General features: G+C 39.2%; 1 protein-coding gene across 2 annotated transcripts in view; it reads left to right on the top strand.

The window, feature by feature from the left end:
• The window catches only part of LOC130035620 (ABC-type organic anion transporter ABCA8-like), a 98,310-nt gene that overhangs the window by 70,226 nt on the left and 6,361 nt on the right, over positions 1-21,723 (top strand). Inside the window, exons 21-35 of one of the 2 annotated variants that reach the window (XM_056127436.1) lie at positions 1,128-1,261; positions 4,037-4,174; positions 5,754-5,861; positions 8,863-9,036; positions 9,464-9,577; positions 12,617-12,736; positions 13,514-13,573; positions 14,318-14,409; positions 15,152-15,272; positions 15,906-16,023; positions 16,873-16,964; positions 19,403-19,563; positions 20,091-20,166; positions 20,238-20,332; positions 21,433-21,552. In XM_056127436.1, coding sequence (XP_055983411.1) covers positions 1,128-1,261; positions 4,037-4,174; positions 5,754-5,861; positions 8,863-9,036; positions 9,464-9,577; positions 12,617-12,736; positions 13,514-13,573; positions 14,318-14,409; positions 15,152-15,272; positions 15,906-16,023; positions 16,873-16,964; positions 19,403-19,563; positions 20,091-20,166; positions 20,238-20,332; positions 21,433-21,552 — 1,723 coding nt within the window. The remainder of the gene's footprint in view (positions 1-1,127; positions 1,262-4,036; positions 4,175-5,753; positions 5,862-8,862; positions 9,037-9,463; positions 9,578-12,616; positions 12,737-13,513; positions 13,574-14,317; positions 14,410-15,151; positions 15,273-15,905; positions 16,024-16,872; positions 16,965-19,402; positions 19,564-20,090; positions 20,167-20,237; positions 20,333-21,432; positions 21,553-21,723) is intronic. The other variant, XM_056127437.1, reaches the window with a different exon arrangement.

The following is a 21,723-nucleotide window of genomic DNA, read 5'->3' as shown; positions in this document are numbered from 1 at the left end:
TAAAAGGCTGGACTGATAGCACAGCGGTAGGGCGTTTGCCTTGCACGCAGCCAACATGGCCGACCCGAGTTCGATTCCTCAGCCCCTCTCGGAGAGCTCGGCAAGCTACCGAGAGTATCTCGCCCGCACGGCAGAGCCTGGCAAGCTCTCCGTGACGTGTTCGATATGCCAAACACAGTAACAGTTTATTTTCATTAAGTCCAAGAATCTTCCTTGTAATTTTTTGTTTAACTCCAGATCACAAAGATGTACTCCTATATTTTCTCCGTAAACATTTAGCTTTCAGTTCTTACATTTAGGATACATTTTTAGTTGATTTTTGTGTCTAGTGTGAGACATGAAGCAATTTCCTGGGAGGTGCAATTTACCAAAGCTTCTCATTTCCTCCAGCTCCATATTTGTTCAAGTTCAAAACCAAACAGAAATGGAGTTCTCTTCCTCTGTCCATACACCACTCATGAGTGGAAGCACCACCCATCCAATCACCCTCTTCAGTTCCTTGTGCCAAAACACTATAGAGCTGTTCTCAGTGGAAGGAAGAGAATCCCTGATTGATTCTACCCATTCAGCATTGCATCTGTCCTGTTAATGAAGAGTCTTCAGATGCCACAGTTTTTCAGTGTTTTTAAGATTTCCAATATTTTTTCAGGTTTAGTAGTTTTTTATCTAAATTGGTTTTTTCAGTGATTTTTTGCAAGTGATTTCTTAGGGAGAAGATCCATGAAACTTCATGAAACTTCATATCACTATTCAACAAGTTATTATCCTGTATCAATAAATAGCTTGAAATTTTATGAATAATCTAGCAGCAGTGAAAGGAAACGTAGGAAATTTGACATGTAATTAATTAGTTGATTAGAAATTATCTGTGTCATTAAAATTTACTGGTTTTGACCATTTATTATAAGATTCTAGAAAAAAATTAATTCCAATATGGTACTTAAAGATACTTTCACATTTACAGTAATTATAAATTAACAAACATATTACAGATACTCACATGAGAAGTGGTTAGTTTTTTAGTTCACAGTAACAAGCTTGCTATCATTTTGATAAATATCCTGATAATCCATGTTAAGTACTTCTTAGTTGTATCAGTTTTGTAATGTATAATATTTCTAATCTAGGGACAAGCATTAATGACTTTATTCACTCTGTGGAGCAACAAAACATAAATTTGGAAGTGGATATACTTGGAACTAAAAATGGCCTAGATGACCTGTCATATAATGGTGCCATCATAGTATCTGGCAATGAACAGGTACATTGGTCTCTATTCATTCTTCCCCTTTTTATTGATTTACAGTATTGTTAATGAAAGCTTTATGCTACACTGCTCTAATATAGAACTCACCACTAGAGTGCCTATTTCCCTTCACCAATGTCCCAAGTGCCCCTCCCACCCCCAAGATAAGTTCAGTTCTGTAAATCAACTCTTTACTTAATAACTTTTCCCAAAGGGTGGAAAACAAAATAATACCAGGATATTAAGGTCTTCAATATTGGGTGGTTTAAAAATAACAAATATTCCTGTTATTAGTGAATTATAGTCATCATTGTGTAAATAGTTTGTTTATGGGGAGAGAGTACTGTGGATAAGTTGCCTTTTGGGTTAGATCTCGGTCACAGAAAATGATCCAGAAAATGATCACAGCTAGAAATGATTCCCTGAGCTCAAAGCCCTATATACAACCCAGCTCAAGTGTGTGTGGCCAATGTGACACAATCCCCCCCCAATAATAATTCATATATGAATCCCTATCAACATAAACCATGCCCAAAACAGTAACTATTTAAAAAAAGATATATAATGAAACACCCACAGTCATGACCCTATTTTAGTTTTTAAAAATGCACATTTCTTTCGAGGATTTTTATCATTCAGAATCGCTGCTTTGTTCTCAAACAGCAGTAATACTTGATTCAAGTCTTTTGGTTTGTTTTTCATGTGTGTGGCACTATATTTGTATAGTGTTTAATAGAGGAAAATTAAAAGTAATTTCCATCCAAATAAAGACACCCGCCATGTCATCCAAAGAAGGTAGATCCCATCTTCACATAAGCATGATTTAGAAAATAATGTAGCCAAGAGAAATAATTAGGTGGTGATGGTATATAATAACACAGCCTATTGGTGTTAAGGCCTATTGGTCAGTGGTCTTCAAGGCCTATTGGTCAGTGGGAAAGAACAATTCCTATGGTAGAAGGCCTGGGATGTCTTGGAAATGCATCCTCCAGAGATTCTGCAGCAAGAGTATAATTGGTTGAAAATAGGGCTCTGCTACTATGTCCTTTCCTCGGGTTAATTTCTGGACCTGCTGGAAAGTACAAATCTTCCCCCATTTCTAACTGTGCAGGACTGCTCTGATGGAAATTTGTGCTCAGTGACTCACCATGGGCCTGTGTGTGTGTTCACAAAATAAATAAGTGAGCATGGCGTGGTGTCTTTCCCACCACATGAGTTCCGTGGCCATGAGCCGCTTCCCCACCTGGCCCTGTAGCCACCACCAACAGACACATAAAGGAGGGAAAGGGCTGCCAGGCTGGTTGATGATCAGTTGCCTTTTATTCCATTCTCCCCATGTGCCTGTTCCAGTCTCACTCAGCTCCCCATTCCAGCCTCACACTGCCCCTCATTCTGTTTCCTCCAGTCCCTCATGCTAGTCTCATCATGCTTCTTCTCACAGCTGTGGTCTAGGGCACAGCCCCAACCATTCCAGGTAGCAACTATACTCAGGTGAGATAGAACAATCAACATATGAAAGCCCTTCCTTCTGAGGGAAGCTCTTCTAAGAAAAGACAAAGGCCTCCTGCAGTCAGGAGATCCATTCAAGGGCAAAATACCATCTGGGGGTGTGTTTCTCCTTTCCTTAGTTCAACAACCATTTAAACTTTAATCTTAATTCTACTTCTTAATATTAGTCATTTTGTATGGACACAGTAAGAGATACATTGAAGCTTGTAGGGTGTTTCTCCTGGGGACATCTCGCTATAGATTCCAGACTACAGTGCTCAGGCCAGATTAGTCTTTCCTAACCCTAGCAGAGTCCTAATCCAGTTGTTAGTCTTTGCATCATGACAGAATTTGTCCATGACCATGCTCTTAACTTAGGGTTAAGTTGTATGGTGCTTGGCCTGGCCTGTTTCGATGCCAGGGTAGCTCACAGCTTGCCCTGGGACTATCCAGTCCCTCATCGGGACCCTGCTTTTGGAATGCTAGGAACTAAGGGCAACTGAGGCTTAAGTCAAGAAAACAGATGCCCAGAAGTCAATATTATTCAGAGTTAATTAACTCCCAAGTTACAAAAGCATGGCATTAACTGTCTTCCTTTGTCTATACAAAAAGAACATTGCTCTAAAGTAAACTATGCAAAAGGACATAAGGGAAGGAGAAAAGCAATATTTCACTTACAAATACAAATCGAGATTTCTGAGGAATTTGACTTTACAAGTCACAGGTACTGCTTAGAGGAAATAGGTGATTAACCGGTTGGGGAAAAGAGCACAGAGAAGTTAAAGATAAAAACAAAGGAATGGGAGTTTGGGGAGCATTGTGAATGGTGTAACCCAACAGACCTAAGCTCCCTGCTACCAGGGAGAAACTACAAACCAATGTTATCCTATAGGCCTGGCTAAATCTTGGAGCTGCCAGGGATCAAAGCAGAGTTAGGAGCACGCATGACAAGCAACTCACCTCCTGTACTTTTTAATTTCAGTTCTTGTAACATGGCTACAATCTTGTCTAATCTTTGTGGCCTTAAAGCCTTAAAGTCCAAAGCTACTCTCCCACCACTATCACCACCCATCAAAGTACCCATCACCTTCTATCACTGGCCTGTGTAACCTCTAGTCTGTTGATTCAAGTCTTCAGCCAGATGTCCTATGTCCTGAAAATCAGGACATTGTAGACTAAACATTGGGTTTTTATTGTTTTATGACCTCTTAAACAAATTATTTTTTAGTAAAATATTGAACCTTCATCTCTTTAAAGAATAGTATGTTGGGAAAATTTTTCATACTGTTTTTAATATTTTAGAATTACAGCTTCTCATTAGCATGCAATACCAAAAGACTGAACTGCTTCCCAGTGCTTATGGATATTGTCAGTAATGGGCTACTTCAAATGGCAAATTCATCAGACCATATCCAAACAGACAGAAGCACATTTTATGAGGTAAGTTTAAAAATCTAATGGACTCTTCTCCACTAGGAATCTCCCAGATAGCTCTGTTAGGGGTTGAAATATTACTTTTATTGAGTAAACTCATGCACAGTAAATTCACATTTTGTATTCATGCACTCTGTGGTCTTTGAAAATCAATATATGCTTTCCAAATTTTTCTTAAAAACTCAAAGTAAAACAACTATATTTTTTGTATATGACAATGAAAGTAAAATCACGCAGATTGAGAGTACATTAAAAAAGGAAAGGGATAGGAAGGAAATAATAATGAAGTATATTGTATACTTTTAGAAATGCAAGCCACACCCCCAAAAAATTGAGGATGAGAAAAAATTCAGTCTGGCATTGCAGACTGATTTATTCAAATTAATCTAGCTTCTAGCCAAAATTAAGCATCTACCCTAAACTTACCAAACCAGCATTTTCACTGATGAGGTAAAACAAACCATTTGCTTAGTTATATATAAATATTTTATGTTATAATTTAGTTGCCTGGCTTGATGCTTAGGAGCTTTCTCCAATGGTGCTCAAGGGATCATGCAGTGCTGGGGATAAAATCTTGTAATCCTGCATGCAAAGTTGCTCTCCAATCTTTCAAGCCATCTCTCCAACTCCAATCCTACTTAAAAATAAAAAAGAGCAGGGGTCAGATGACTGAAATATATATATGTAGTGCCTCAAATTTTGAAAACAGAATACCTATCAGAGTTTGTAATTAGTCCTTTTGAATTATTTCCAAAACTATTTCTCCTTCTAAGAAAGTTCTTTTAACATAGGATTATGTAATTTTCACACTATATAATCTCTGGTACCTAGGATAGGAACTTGAGCATGATAGTCAATAAATGATTTATTCATTAAAGGCGTAAATGAATGTCAGAGTTGAGCACATTTTTTTAGCACCCAATCAACTCCTGGGTTTTATGATAGTACATATAGTTAATGGTTATACATGCATGTGGTACAGCAGTCACCAGCTACCTATTCACAACATACCTCAGAGTATGCTCGGAAAAGACAAGTTCCCATCAGTAAAAAAATAATTCAAGTATAAAGTTTTAGTATCGATCAACTATTGATTAGTTTTAAAATATATACAATGGTTATTTATCACTGCAACACCTTTTAAATTTTTTCCAGTTTCTGAGGGAGGATAGATGCAGTAATAGAGCAAGTTGCCTTGGACTTCAGCTGTGCAAACATTCTGTTTTTATCAACAGTGAGTCTGAGGCCAATCAGCTCAAGTAATCTTGTATTAGTCTTAGCTGTTTTTCTTGTTGTTGTTGTTGTTATTGTTTTTTTTTGTGTGGGGGTATGTTTTGTTTTGTTTCATTTTGTTTTGCAGTGTCATGATAGAGACCAGAGCCTTGCAAGATTCTTGCATGCAAAGCAAATTCTCTACCTCAGAACCACATACCTGGTCCAGTTGACCTTGTAGCTGTGTGACCAACATTTTAACTTTCAATTTTAACTTCAGCAACTCCTTTTAATATTTTTAGATATGCAAATTATTTTATATGTGTATATTCTATTAAATGCATTCTACCTATTGTATTCTTGACATTATTAGGATGATCAGGTGTTTCCGTATAAAATGGTGGGAAAGACAATGTGCTGGTTACTTTTGGCATCCTGCTGTGCTCCTTATATTGCCATGAGCAGCATTGATGATTACAAGGTAAAAACAAACAATTGAAACTTTTACTACTGTGGGTTGTTAGAAGCTGAGGGTACTATAAATCACAGTATCTTTAGATACATTAAATTAATGATATATTTATTTGAATAGTTCTAATAGAGTTATGGTTCTACATTAAAACGTAGTTCTCTAGATGGAAATATCAGATGATATTTAAGGGCTCTAAAGTTTATAATGAATTTTCTCTCTCAAGCCCTGCTCTCCCTTGAACACAAATCTTTCTCCTTTTTTTTCCACTCTGGAGATGCCTGTGTCTCTCTTAAATACATATTTCTCTTTCTCTTCCCTCTCTTCTTCCTAAATAAATATCAGTCTATAAAAACTATTTGCTTTATTAAAGTAAGTGAATAAAGCTATCATAAATATGAAAGCGAATACACAAAATGACTGAAAAAGAAAAAAGTTGGAACACTTATAGTTGATTCAAGGCTTATTACAAAGTTTAGCAATTAAGAATGTGTTGTGCTAGAGAGAAAGAAAAAAAGTATCTGCCATAGAGGCAGGCTGGGGCAGTGGGGCAGAAGGGAAACTGTGACCATTGGTGGTAGAAAATGCACACTGGGGTTGTAGAACATTGAATGACTGAAACCCAATCATGAACAATTTTGTAACTTTATCTCACGGTGATTCAATAATAATAAAATAATAATAATAAAAAGAATGTGGTGTGTTAGCTAAAGACAATCACAAAAGTGTATTAAATGATATATGCTATCAGATATGAACCTATGCACATAGCATTAATTGATTTTCAATACAATTGGCAGGAAATATCAAATAGGGTAAAATTAATCTCTACAGAAAATATCAAAACTTGAAATTGGCATAAAATTGTATCAACACTAACCTCTTATCATACACAAAATTATTTTGAAATGAATAATTTATCTTAGGGTAGGTAAATAACTTTTAGTTGAGACAAAAGTGTGTACCATATAAAATGATCATTTGAACTGTATTTAAGTTGAAAATTTATTGCTCTGGTAGAGCAGCAATAAGAAGATGAAAATCTATAGGATGGGAGAAAAACATTGTAATACATATATATTTATTAAACTCTTAAACCTCATTAATAAAAGGTAGTGTGCTCTTAAAGATGGGCCGAGGGGCTAGAGAGACAGTACAGAGGATAAGACATTTGCCTTAAATGTGGAAGACCAGGGTTTGATCCCTGAGCATCCCATATGGTCCCCCAAGCACTACCAGAACTAATTCCTGAGTACAGAGCCAGAAGTAACTCCTGATCATGCCAGATGTAGGCTATAAACCAAACATTTAAAATAATAGAAAGCAAAAAACAATAAAACGGGCTGAATATTTGAATAGATTCTTTGCCAACAGTTTACAGGTTAAAAAAAAATACAAAGAAGACATAGCTATGAAGACATAGCATGAGACTCAGGAAAATAACACCAATAAGAAACATTTACACACAAGATAAAAATTAATTATATCAATCATGGTCCTCCCATTGTTCATCGATTTTTGCTCGAGCGGGTCCAGTAACGTCTCCATCATGAGACTTGTTGTTACTGTGTTTTTGGCATATCGAATACGTCACGGGTAGCTTGCCAGGCTCTGCCGTGTGGGCGAGATACTCTCCGTAGCTTGCCGGGCTCTCCAAGAGGGGCAGAGGAATTGAACTCGGGTCGGTCATGTTGGCTGCTTGTAAGGCAAATGCCCTACCACTGTGCTAATGCTCTAGCCCATAAAAATTGGGCAACAGCAAGAATTTATGAGGATGTGGAGATACTGAGCTCTCATGCACTGTCTGCAGAAATGAAAATTTGTATCATTACTTTGCCTGAAGAATATCGACTTCTTAAACTAAAAACATACTGTTAAACCCAACAATTTCTCAAGTTATTTACCCAAAGTAAAAGAAAACATCCTATACCTTCATGTTCTTAAAAGTTTTATACACAAAGTCAATGACCTGAAAAAACCTAAATGTCCAGCAGGCTGTGAACTGATAAACAAATGTTGTCATGGCTATACACTGGCCATACTCCACAATTCGAAAGATAAACAACTGAAAACTACATCAACATGGATAAGTCTCACTTTCATTACACTGAGGGCATGAGATGAACACACAAACAGATACTGAGTTATTCCATGTATACAAAATTCTCAGGCAGAACTAATCTATAGTTGCATAAATCATACCTATAATTTATTCTATCCAACAACAAGGACTACTGATGGGGAAAAAAAACGGTAGGAAATGGAGAAACATGTTGGAGATGCTCTCTGTGTGGATTGTGGTTTGGGAATATATACGTTTGTCCAACCTCATGGAACTCTATACTTAATATGGGTACTCTTTCTTGATGCAAATTTATCAGGCCAGGAATAAAGCTTAAGTGCTATAGCACATGTTTATATGTTTGAGACCTGATTTTTACCCCAGCACCTCCTTGCCCCCTACCCTGAGAATTCTGGATATGGCTCCTACAAAGAAAAAAATTTCAAGAAGGGACCACCAAGTAAAGGGTGCTTGGAGGGCCCGCTCGGGATGGAAGATGCATGCTGAAAATAGACTATACCGAACATGATGGCCACTTAATACCTGCATTGCAAACCACAACACCCTAAAGGAGAGAGAATAAAAGGGAATGCATCTGCCACAGAGGTGGGAAGGGGGACGGGGAGGGATACTGGGAACATTGGTGGTAGAGAATGGGCACTGGTGGAGGGATGGGTACTTGATCATTGTAGGACTGAAACGTAAGCATGAAAATTTGTAAGTCTGTAACTGTACCTCATGGTGATTTATTTTTTTAAAATCATAGGAATACACTTGAAATAAGTTTTAAAAGAAAAGAAGTTAATTTATCAATATCCCTTGGTCCAGATAGCCATTGTAGTCATGACACAGAATTGATAAGTGGAGATTTCATTTGACTAATTGCACGATTCACATTTCTTAAACCTAAAATTGACATACTATGCTGTATCTTTGCTGTTTCCTAATCAGAACAAAATCCGATCCCAGCTGCGGATTTCGGGGCTCTTTCCTTCTGCTTACTGGTTCGGGCAGGCCCTGGTGGATATTCCAATGTATTTCTCCATGTTCCTTTTTATGTACTTAATGGACCTCGGTTTTTACTACGACGATGACACATTTAGATTTGTCAACAGCATTATGCAAGTAAGTGAAAATATTCATAGAACAAATATCACTGGAAAACATAATTTTATGAAGTTATATCTTATCGCTGGAGTGATAGCTCAGCGGGTAAGGCATTTGCCTTGCACACAGCTGACCCAGGTTCAATTCCTCCATCACTCTCAGAGAGCCCGGCAAACTACCGAGAGTAACTCGCCCCCACAGCAGAGCCTGGCAAGCTCCCCCGTGGCATATTCAACATGCCAAAATCAGTAACAACAAGTCTCACAATGGAGACATTACTGGTGCCCACTCAAGCAAATCTATGAACAGATGGAGGACAGTGCTACAGTGCTACTATATCTTATCAATTAAAAATGGTGATGAAACTCTTATAACAGTATTGCTGATTTTAGGCATTCTCCTAGATTGCCTTTGTCTTTAAATGGAACATTCTTGTTTGTTTCAGATCATATGTACCATCGGTTATTCCTCATCCCTTATCTTCCTCACATATGGGATTTCCTTCATTTTTCGCAAGGGAAGAAAAAACAGTGGTTTTTGGTCATTTTGTTTCTTTATTGTGAGTATGGTTCTTGTGAAACTTTATTTTACATAAATTGTATACAATGTTGGACTAAACCTTTAAATATTTGATTATGTGTACAATGTACAATGATGAAATAAACCTTAGAGCATTAAGTACTAGATTAATTAATTTATGTTACAATAAAAATGTTTTATTTCTCTTTATATAATCCTTCCTAAATATATATCTTTTTTATTTCCACTTCTATCTTTTTTAAGTAGTCAAAGAGTTCCAAGAAACATAATTTTTTTTTTTTTGGTGATGCACAGAGGATACTCCTGGTTCTGCACTCAGGAATTACTCCTGGTGGTGCTCAGGGGACCATATGGGATGCTGGAGATTGAAACTGGGTTGACCGCATGCAAGGCAAATGCCTACCCACTGTGCTATCGCTCCAGCCCCAGAAACATAATTCTTTAATAAAGGAAACCTGAAGCTCTCCTTTTCTTCTTTCCTTCCTTGTATTGAACTCAGAACTGTACATATGCAGTACATCTGTACATAATGCTCTACCTCTGAGCCACATTCTTCAGATACTGGATACTCCCATAAGAAATAAGCTCAAAGACCTTCTTGAAATTAGAAACAATTACAAATACTTTTACTACTTAAAACTTTCTTGTTGTTTTGGGGCCATAACCTGGAGGTGTCCAGGGCTTACTCCCACACTGGACTCAAAAAACACTCCTAATGGGCTCCAAGGACCATATGGAGTGTCAGGAACCACCCCCAGGTCAGCTGTGTGCAAAGCAAGTGCCATGCCTGCTGTACTATCTCTCCAACTCATAAAACTTTAAAATATTTTTAAACTCTACTGACTTCTAATTTTGTAAAGTAGCATTGTTCAAAATTAGTAAAGATTTGTAAGTATCTATTCTAATTTCCTATTATTTCAGGAGGCCTACAAGTAACTCAACAAACATTTGGTGACCCCAACAAAGAATGTGTCACAAAATAAACCTGAGAAGGGAGGGAAAATAGGTAATTTTTCATTCCTATAGAGCTGTTGGAGGTCACACAGATCAATAGACAGTCACTTTCTCTTGTAGAAGGGCTTAATTGCCCCTGTGAAAATACAGCAATCTTCACACTCTTTCCGCCAAAAAAATTTTTCTGTAATATTTTCAGTGGTTTTTCATAGAAAACAATACAAAATATGTTATTTCGGTCCTGCTTTGGGGCAGGGATTGGGGTTTGGGATCCGAAATATGGTGGTGGGAAGGTTAATGGTGGTGGGATTGGTGTTTGAATATCAAATGTAATCAAATATTGTGAACTACTTTTTGAAATAAAAAATAGACAGTAACTTTTTAGAACAAAATAATAGGAGCTGGAGAGATAACACAGCAGGCAGCGCACTGACCTTGCACATGTCCAACCTGGGTTCGATTCCCAGCATCCCACATGGCCCCTTGAGCTCCAGAAGGAGTGACTCCTCAGTGCAGAGCCAAGAGTGAGAATCTATAAGCCAAGAGCCTATGCACTGCTGGGTATGCCTCAAAAACAACAATTAAATCTTAAAATAGAATCGTAAGAATAAAATGATCTACTGATCCTGAAATGTCTAGTACCAAGTCTGCTACTCATTTTACTACAACTGAGTAGTAAAATCAGTTGTAAAAACTAGAGAAGGGAAAGATTAAGTTGTGAAAATGAAGGCAGACAATTCATTTGGTAAAAGGAGTAGATTCGCAACAGCTGAAGAAAAATGGATGCACCTAGGAAAGAATGGATTAAAGAAAGAGACAAGAGTTTCAGATTCATTCTTGGAAGTGATGATAATGTAGTATGAATTGGGAAAGAAAACTTCATTCTGGTTCCATATAGGAAGAAAGAAATTGTTGGGTGCCTGCTGGCTTTGAAAGTGAGTTCAACAACTTCATCTGTGGCTGTGGGAAAACATGGATGTTTTTAATAAAGAAAAGAAATAAGAGCAGAGATATATTTTGAAGAAGAGCCATCAAAATGGTTTGTAGGCGTAACCCACTCTAGGATAACTTTATCCCAATTTAGATTCTATGATTCCTTCCATTTACTTTATAGGGTACCCTGGGTGGCTCACTCTCTGCATATTCCTTAAATAAACTAATTTACTTTTTAAAAGATGATTTGCAGGGGCTGGAGCAATAGCAAAGTGGGTGGGCATTTGCCTTGCATGCAGCTGACCCAGGTTCAATTCCCAGCATCCCATATGGTCCCCTGAGCACCGCCAGGAGTGATTCCTGAGTACAAAGCCAGGAGTAACTCCTGAGCATTGCCGGGCGTGACACAGAAAGCAAAATAAATAAATAAATAAATAAATAAATTTAAAAATTAAAATGATTCGTAGTAAGAGCAATTAAAAGAGCAAGTAGTTTGGGGGAGTCATTGCAATCTTTTAAACAAAATAGCCTAAAAGCTTCTGCTACATCTAAAACTTTAATAATAATAATCTTTACTCAATCACTCCAGTTTGCTCACTTTCACTGCTAGAAGAGTAACAGAAGTCTTCTTTCACTGTTTTATTATTTATATTACATCTCAATTTAACTTTTTCCTTGTTATTATTGCTAATATGCTGTAATAGGTCCTTGAATAACATGATCTTCTTGAAAGGCTTTTTCCCCCTATAACATTGTTAAGAACAAAATCATACCTGAAGATGTTCAATAAGACCATGATATTTGAATAAAACCAAATAACTGTTGTTATTTCTTTTTAAATCAGTTTCCACGAGCCTCATAATGATGCTGGTTGAATATTTATTTTATTCTAATTTTTTCCTTAAAAACCAACATATACCAGTTTTCCTGAATCTGGTAGAATCAAAATTTTCTACATATCACAGGCCAGATTTATCCAGTGATGTATCCTTCATGATGCTCCACGCTGAAGGAATTTAGCTAAGTCACTAAGAAAAAGTGTCCATGATGATCATGTTATTTTAGGCTAGTTTTCGAGGTGGTAGTTAAAATCGGGATTAGCTCCTATATGTGCCTTTTTCAGTGTATTGCTATTCAGAGTGGTGAGCACACATATTTGTATTTTCTTTAGGTCACCCTCTTCTCTGCGGCTATAATTGTAGCGCAAAACAATGAAAATGCCCTAGTGTACAGCCTCACGTTTTTCATACCACCGGTCACCTTAATTGGCTACCTATTCCTGTCCTATTATGTAAGTAATACCACTGCCTGTCCCATGCCCTGGAACTTATGGTCATTTGTGAAAGTCTTGTGTAGGGCTTCAGGTCTCCTTATTAATAATCAATGTCTGAATGACATCCGGCAATTGGAACCTTGTGAATTCCAGTTGAATTTCTCCAAATAGGACAATGTCCTCCAACAAAATTGTAACAGAAAACTTGTCTGACCCATGTAAATGTGTGGGGAGAAAAGGTCATGGCTCTGGGAAACAGTCACCTGTGATATCTTTGTAGAATCTACTCTGTCTTGGCACACTCAAACTTAGAAGGATTCAAGTAAAATATCCCTCATCCTTGGCATTTCAGCATTCTAGAAAGCATACTATAAATAAAATACTGTCTGTCTTCTACCTATGCTTCTACAAAAGTAAGACAGACTCAAGTTGTGTGTAAAGATACATTCATGGGAAAGAAAAAGAGAAGGGGCTGTAGGGGAGGAATAATGGGTACGGGAAGGTGTGAGACTGTGAGATTACCCTCGGTTTCCCCTTCATGTGGTAAGCTTACAAAGAGCCTCAGGCTGTTCTCACTAGGAGGTATTCACTCAATTCCGTTGCTTTAAATAAAAGTATAGGGGTTCATAGACATTGGGAGGGAGGCAGTCACTTTCTGCACATTTTGGCACAATACCTGATATGGTGAAATAAAGATACAGGTTAGCAGATCTGTTCAGTACATCATTTCACATGTATATGAATATAACTCAGAATAAAGATGCTTCCTATTTAACCATTGCTTTTCTTTTACAGCATTTCATCCCTGATATCTTTGATGTAAGCAGAGCAGAGCCCTCTCCAATTTTCCTATTTGTAAGAACACACTCTTCCTACAAAACTTATTCCATCTTTTACTATACTCAACCTGTACCTATACATATGTTATAATTGTTACTAAGATAGAAAATAATGATGAACTATTTATAAGCATAACAGGATATCTGTATACCATGGATATGTCAAGTTTAATAAAATTGTAGAATATGGAGTATATATTTTTATAAAGATAATCTGACCAGCTAATATGCTTCCCAAATTTATAGACACTACACAATTATTAAAGTAAGTCTCATAAGGTAATGATTTCACAGAACCACATTGTTTCTAATGCTTTTGCAAGAAAAATTTAAAGTGAATTTGATAGCTTCAGAATCTAACAAATAGATAATTGGAAATTTTTTTTTACTTTATCAAAGTAGTTTTGTAGCAGTCCAGTTGTTTTTCATTTACTTTGACATTTTTATTTTGTTTTTATTTGTCCTTATTTTATTTGTTTTTATTTTGTGTTGGGTATCAAATTCAAAGCCTCATGCATACAAAGCATGCATTATGTCAATGAGTTACATTTTGGGGCCTGCTTCTGTTGTTTAAAAAAAAAAGTTGTTTTGAACTCAGTCATAGAACACTTGTCTTGTATGTGTGAGGTCCTATTTCCCATGAGAATCCATGAGATGGTCCCCCAAGAACCACTGGGGGCAACTTTATAACACCATTGGGTCTAGCCCTAAAGCAAGAAATAAAACATGTTTCTAACTGTACATCTCTCTTTATTCCTAGTCTTTCTTTCATTGTATCATCTTTGTGTTCATTCTTCAATGTCTGGAATGGAAATTTGGAAAGAAGCCAATGAGAAAGGATCCTTTATTTAGGTTTGAAAATTTAATTGTATTCTTGTATTTCAATGATCCATCACGATCACGACCATCCTGTTGTTTGTCGATTGCCTCAAGCAGGCCCCAGTAACGTCTCCTTCTTCCTAGCCCTGAGATTTTTTTAAAAAGTGCCACATTAAAGGCTCTTCCAATGATCCATATTTTAAAATATTTTGGCGCATAAGATAATTCATTAATAAAAATTGATTATGCTGATATAGACTGGGATAGGAACCGAATTATATGTGCTTAAGTCAGAGATCAACACGATCTAATGAAGAAAACGAACTTGAACCATTGACTCTTCTATATCCTATTGTGAAGTTGAGCATCAGAAAAAGTTACATGGTGGGGAAGAGAGACAGGTGGGGATTCATATCAGACAGTAATTAAAAAGATTATGGGTTGAAGGAAAAAATACTACAATCAAGCATCTGATAGATTTTCTGAGACTATCCTAACTTCAAATATCCTATCCCATTTTCCCTATGAAAATATAATAATAATTCAAATATAGTTAATGTGACCCATGATACTGAAAAAAATGTTTCTAAAGATAAATAGAGTGAAATATTTTTAAGAAGCAATGGTCACTAAATACAATGGGAAGAAGCAAGCAGAGGGTAACATGGGATGCTTGATTATTTACCCAACTACTCAAGAAGATTTAGAAAATGCAATAGTCTTGATACGAGTATGAAGGCTCAAAATTAATCATTAATGGTTGGTTTGACTCTAGAATTTCTCCAAGAAGCAGTGATTGGTGTCCAAATCCAGAAGAGCCGGAGGGAGAGGATGAAGATGTGCAGAGAGAAAGAGTGAGAACAGTAAATGCCTTGAATTCCACAGACCTAGAGGAGGTAAAACATACGATCACTTATATAACAAAATATCAATATGTGCACATTGAAGTGGATGGTTTGCAAGTCTAATTGATAAATGACTTTGTGATTCTTTAATTCATACAATTGAGGATCACAGCACTAATGGTTAACTTTTTTATATTGACACAGCCTGAGAAATTAAACAACCTGTGCACACAGTATCTTTCCTAGAAATTGAATTTGCAAAAGACAAGAAAGAGCTAGTGAATTTTAGAAACCCATTGCTTCGTGGAGAAAGTGTCCTGTACAAAGTTGTGGATAGACTCTTGTCCACACAGGCTCTTTTGTTCTTTTGAGGGCGTTTCAGTGCTTCTTCAAGATGTATTGCTTCTGCTCTGGGATTCTGGCAAGCAGAAATGACTCATTATCAATTTGAGTAGTTGGTAATCACGTGCTCCTAAGAAACTCTTTGTAGGAGAGGAAATGGCAGTACTACAACTCCAAAAGTGAGTTCTAGAATGGGAGTCTGGCCGGAAATCCGTAGCTAAGAAAAAGTCTCTCTTGATGCTGGCATGGGCAGTAAGGTAAACCCAGAGAGGAAGACAGAGTTTTTTTTTTTAAAAAAAAAAAAAGGAAAACATTAAGATCTGATTTACCTGTCATTTATAGAAACCAGTCATTATCGCCAGCTGTCTACGAAAGGAGTATGCCAGAAAGAGAAAGCATTGTTTTTCCAAGAGCAAAAAGAAACTGGCTGCAAGAAATGTCTCTTTCTGTGTGAGAAAAGGTGGGCTGTTGTTTGTTCACTCTTTGACTAGTGTCATTCTTAACAAGTTATCAACACTTCCTTGCTACACAGACCCATCAGCAGGAAGACCCTTAGGGGCTGGATTTCTAAGTGGAAATAGTTTGCTACATGAACAAGGGGTTTAGTCACATCAGCTGGAAAACCAGAAGCACTGTATTAAAATAAACAATGCAACCAAGCAACAAGGAAACTGCTATTGAAGGGACACAGTTCATTTCCTAACACAGTTCATTTCCTCATCACTGTTTCCAAGAAAACTGAGGACAGATCAACACAGGCCAAAAGCCTAACCAGCTGAGAGTAGGTGACCTCATTTTGTGTCACTATCACTTTGAACCTACAGAGAGTAGACAATGTGAATTCTAAAGTCAGGTAACTTTGCGAAACCCATCCCAGACTTTCTCCCCCCTATTAGTAAGAAAGGGTTATAATAACTTCCTGGGAAGGTGGTAAGTAAAGTAAAGTAAAGTAAGTAAAGGCCCTCCCGTTGATCGTCGATTTGCTCGAGCGGGCCCAGTAACGTCTCCATTGGAGACTTTGTTGTTACTGTGTCTGGCATATCGAATACTCTCGGTAGCTTGCCGGGCTCTCCGAGAGGGGAGGAGGAATCGAACTCGCGTCGGCCATGTTGGCCGCGTGTAAGGCGAACGCCCTACCCGCTGTGCTATCGCTCCAGCCCGGGAAGGTGGCAAGACAATTAAATGAGATACAAAATATAAATCATGTAGTCCTGAGCTTTACACAGAGCAAAATTTGTGGGTTTTATTTTTTTTCTTAGTTTTACTATTAAAACTAATGAATTGGTAAATGTAACTGAATTTTTTTTAGGTGAGGTTTTGGGATTGTTAGGACACAATGGAGCTGGTAAAAGTACATCCATTAGCGTGATAACTGGAGATACAAACCCAACTGCTGGACAGGTAAGTAAATTACTGGGAAATTGTGTTATTTAGGCGTGCTCAAATAAATTTGTAAGATGTGAAAATTTGTAAGCAACAAATACTGTTCAATCATCAAATGATTGCAATGTTAATGTGGCCGAATAACACAGTGAAAAATCATGCCATGAATACATATATGCTAATTAATTGTTGAAGATGCCTTCAATGGATCTAGAATGAGTGTCCAGTATGAAATCAGAAATTAAAATAAGATGTTGTACCAGCTCTATTTCATGAGTACTATGAAAACACATGAATTTGAAATGAGTATTATCTTTCCTGTATTTACATGCTGTGACTTAAAAATAATTTAATAAATTATTTATTATTTAGTCATATTCTTTCTCCTTCACAACATACTTTCTGACTGGGATATAGTTTTTTAACAATGAAACTCTTTATGATGAGCTTTTCACAGATTGACTTGACATTAAGAAAAAGAGTTATGAAAGCAATTTAAAGCAAATAAGCTGAATAAAGTGGTCTGGCAAAGAGAAGAGAAAAAGAACTCATATTCATCCAAGAGACAACACGGGGTGAAATCATTTCCTCCAACATTCTGTGTCAGAAGAGAAAATACTTTAAGAACTGCTTTAGAAAGTATGTCCCAGGGAAACGGAGAATGAAATAAAATCTGTGGAAATATAATCATGGGAAAGGGATGCTGTTCAAGCTGCTGGAAACCACCAGCTAGGAACAAGCTTTACAAATATCTCAGGACAGAAAGAAGGAGACAGCAGACACACAGTCCCCAGAACTCGGCACCAGATTGGCTCCAGTTGCCCCAAGTAGACTCTTTAGTTGGACCCCCTCGAATTCAACTGCTAGCTAGACCCTACATTTATGTTCTCTTTCTCATGAAGCACAGTAGAGAGAAAAGTAACCATTTATTCACATAATGGACTAATTTTTTTTTCTTTTCGGGTCACACCCAGCGATGCTCAGAGGTTACTTCTGGCTCTGTAGCACTGTGGCACTGTCCTCCCATTGTTCATCGATTTGTTCAAGCGGGCACCAGTAATATCTCCATTATGAGACTTGTTCTTACTATTTTTGACATATTGAATACACCCCGGGGAGCTTGCCAGGCTCTGCTGAGAGGGCAAGTTACTCTTGGTAGTTTGCCAGCCAGGCTCTCCAACAGGAATGAAGGAATCGAACCCGGGTCGGCCGCATGCAAGGCAAATGCCCTACCCACTGTGCTATCACTCCTGGATCTGTAATCAGGAATTACTCCTGGCAGTTCTTGGGGGAGCATATGGGATACCGGGAATTGAACTCAGGTCGGCTACAAGCAAGGCAAATGCCCTACCTGCTGTACTATCGCTCCGGCCCAGACTAAAATATTTTTAAAATAAGATGGGTCTGAATTGTCAACTGACTCTGAGTGTTCTGAAATCATCTCTAATCAGGTCAGCCACTGACCTCTTTGGACAATGTCCTTCTCCCAGTTCTACTGCCCACAGCCTCTCCTGCTCCAGGATGGAAGGTGCCACCTCTGCTCATCCTGTAGGGATAGGAGGAGAAAATTCTATGTTCCTCTGCCACCTCTGTATCCTGTTCCCTTGCTCATTCTGCTCCAGGCCTTGGGTCTAAGCCTCTGTCTCAGGGTCTCAGATACCTCAGGGGTCATCCCTTCACAGACTTTTTCAAACTCTTTGTTCAGTTTCTTATTCCTTTCTCTGTCCATTTTTGTTGTTGTCCTGGCAGTGCTCAGGGGACCATATGGGATTCTGGGAATCGAACCCGGGTCAGCCACATGCTAGGCAAACGCCCTACCCACTGTGCTATCGCTCCAGCCCCACTTTCTCTGTCCTTTGCCATGGAAGACCCCTTGTCCCTGGATCTTCTGAAACAAACCCCCCCTGCAGACAGGCTTTCTTTAATCCCCCAGAGTGACTTCTGCCGGTACTCTGCAACACGGTCTTCTGCATATGATTACGGTAGTACCTCCAACCATATTTACCCATGTGTCTACTTCTATGAGTGTCTCATTTACTCAGAAGAATAAAAACTCCATGTTTCAGACTGTCCTGCATTGCCAACACTGGTGATTCTCAAGACTTAAGACATTGGTGCATGAGTTTAAAGAAGGAAAAATCAAATAATAAGACAGCACATGACTGTGGCTGCAATGGTCCTGATGGCAAAGCACCACATTTGTAAGACAATTGAATTCTCAGCTTCAATGGCAAGACACAATTGAATGTTCATCTTTGATGGGGTTTGCTCAAAGACTTGTTTTCACATATTTACAGTCCAGCATTGTCTCTCCAATGCCAAAAATGTGCAAATGCCCATATTTAGTCATGTCCTCATTTTTCTAAGGCTTCTAGGTTTATAGCGAGAAAAAGATATCCATTGAAAATCGACATGGAAGCAAGAGGCAGGCTTTGAGAGAGAACTTTTCTCCACAGGTGATTTTGAAAGGGGGCAGTGGAGAGGCCCCCCTGGAGTTCCTGGGGTACTGTCCTCAGGAGAACGTGCTGTGGCCCAACCTGACGGTGAAGGAGCACCTGGAGGTGTTTGCTGCAGTGAAGGGGCTGAGCAAAAAAGATGCAGCCATCTCCATCCCACAGTAAGGGGAGCACCCATGTCTCCACAGTCTCCACTGGGAAGAAGTGAACACAAGGAACTCCCCCCAGGGGCTGGAGTGATATCACAGCGGGTAGGGCATTTGCCTTGCATGTGGTTGACCCAGATTCGACTCCCAGCCTCCATATGGTCCCCTGAGCACTGCCAGGAGTAATTCCTGAGTGCATGAGCCAGGAGTAACCTCTGTGCATCGCTGGGTGTGGTCCAAAAAGCAAAAAAAAAAAAAAAAAGATCTCCACCCCACCTGGGGAAAGGAAGTTTAGGGTCTACTTAGGTAGTGTAGACCCTGGGAGAAGATTGATCCCATGGGTTCCCAGGAGGGAACTGCCCTCTCTCTAAGATAAGATGTTCATTGGTGACTCTCAGGAGCAAAAACTTATTACAACATGAGTAGACCCTCACAGAAGAGGCTCCTAAGCAGTTTCCACTGGATATTTTCCCATTTTCATCAGTGCATGTCCCATGATTCCTGAACCCTGTCCCCCTACTCACTACCTCATTGTTCTTCAGGTTGGTGGATGCATTCAAGCTGCAGGATCAGTTGAAGCTTCCTGTGAAGAACCTGTCAGAGGGAATCAAGAGAAAGGTAGGGGTGGGGCTCAGGGCTCCTCTGTGCAGTCCCCAAACCTGTTCTTGATGCTTATCCTCTCCTTTCAGCTGTGTTTCGTGCTGAGCATCCTGGGGAGCCCATCTGTCATGCTTCTGGATGAGCCATCCACAGGCATGGACCCCGAGGGGCAGCTGCAAATATGGTGAGGGGCAATGCCCAGACAGGGCCAATTGGCACATCTCCTGAGAACTTGTGAATTGGTTGACTCCTATAAGAATTGTTCCACAGTGGCTGGAGTGATAGCACAGCGGGGTAGGGTATTTGCCTTGCACGTGGTCAATCTGGGTTCAATTCCCAGCATCCCATATGGTCCCCCAGCACCGCCAGGAGTCATTTCTGAGTGCAGAGCCAGGAGTAACCCTTGTTATTTAATGTGGAAAAAGGAAAGGAACATGGCCAGGAGCATTATTAAAATTGACACTTTACACACACACACACACACACACACACACACACACACACACACACTTGAAGTGAATCAGTTTCTTTGACATTCCCTGTTTGTAGTTGGAAAAAAATTCAACAAGAAGCGTAAGGGAGCATAGCAGACCCTGACCACAATTCCAAAGGGGCCAGTCCTCTGTTGCAGAATGGAAATTCTCCTGAAGTTGCCAGGGTGTGATCAGAGAGAGTTCTGGATATTGTCCCCTATGCAGATGTGTAATTTATATTCTACCTAAACGATCCGAAGCACTTGGTTGTTGAATTCTGCATCCCTGGTTCCCTTCTTTATGGTTTGTAAACACCTCACTGCTCAGCTCTTCTCTGTCAATACAGACCCTAACCCTGACCCTAACCCCAGCCCCAGCCTCAGCCACAACCCTGACCTAAAACCAGATCACAGCTCTGGACTTCCCTGGGCTGCCCCTCCTCTGCCCACCTGCTGGCAGTGACATTCTCACTCTTCTGCTCTCTTTACTAAGTATTCCTACTCAACTGGTTAAAAAGAAATCTCTTCCAGGGGCTAATAGCACAGCGGGTAGGGCTTTTGCCATGCATACGGCCAGCCAGAGTTCTATTCCCAGCATCCCATATGGTCCCCCAGCACTTTCAGGAGTAATTCCTGAGTGCAGAGCCAGGAGTAATCCCTGAGCATTGCTGGGTGTGACCCAAAAAGCAAAAAGATGAAATAAAATAAGAAAGAAGTCTCTTCTCTGACATGTCTAAAAAAACTACAGGGCTTCTGCTCAATCCCAATCCCAATCCCAATCCCAATCCTGAAGCTTTCCCTTGACGATTTAGGGAGGCCATCCGTGCGACCATCAGGAACACGGAGAGGAGCGCCCTCCTGACCACCCACTACATGGCTGAGGCCGAGGCTGTGTGTGACCGTGTGGCAATCATGGTTTCAGGAAGGATAAGGTGGGTGCCTCACTCTGCCCATGATGCCCCCACCAATGCCCAGCTGAAAGAGCTGTCTGTGGACAGAGCCGTGTCCCTGCCAGCAGGTAGAACCAGCGCCCCTCCAGACACCAGTGAGGTTCAAAAGAAATACAGTCTCAAACAGCATCTTTATTCGGTCTTTTTCTCCTT

Source organism: Sorex fumeus, unplaced genomic scaffold (genome assembly GCF_029834395.1).
Source record: "Sorex fumeus unplaced genomic scaffold, SorFum_2.1 ptg000063l, whole genome shotgun sequence".
In the NCBI taxonomy this organism is placed as follows: Eukaryota; Metazoa; Chordata; class Mammalia; order Eulipotyphla; family Soricidae; genus Sorex; species Sorex fumeus.
This window is presented reverse-complemented; position numbering and strand designations above follow the sequence as displayed.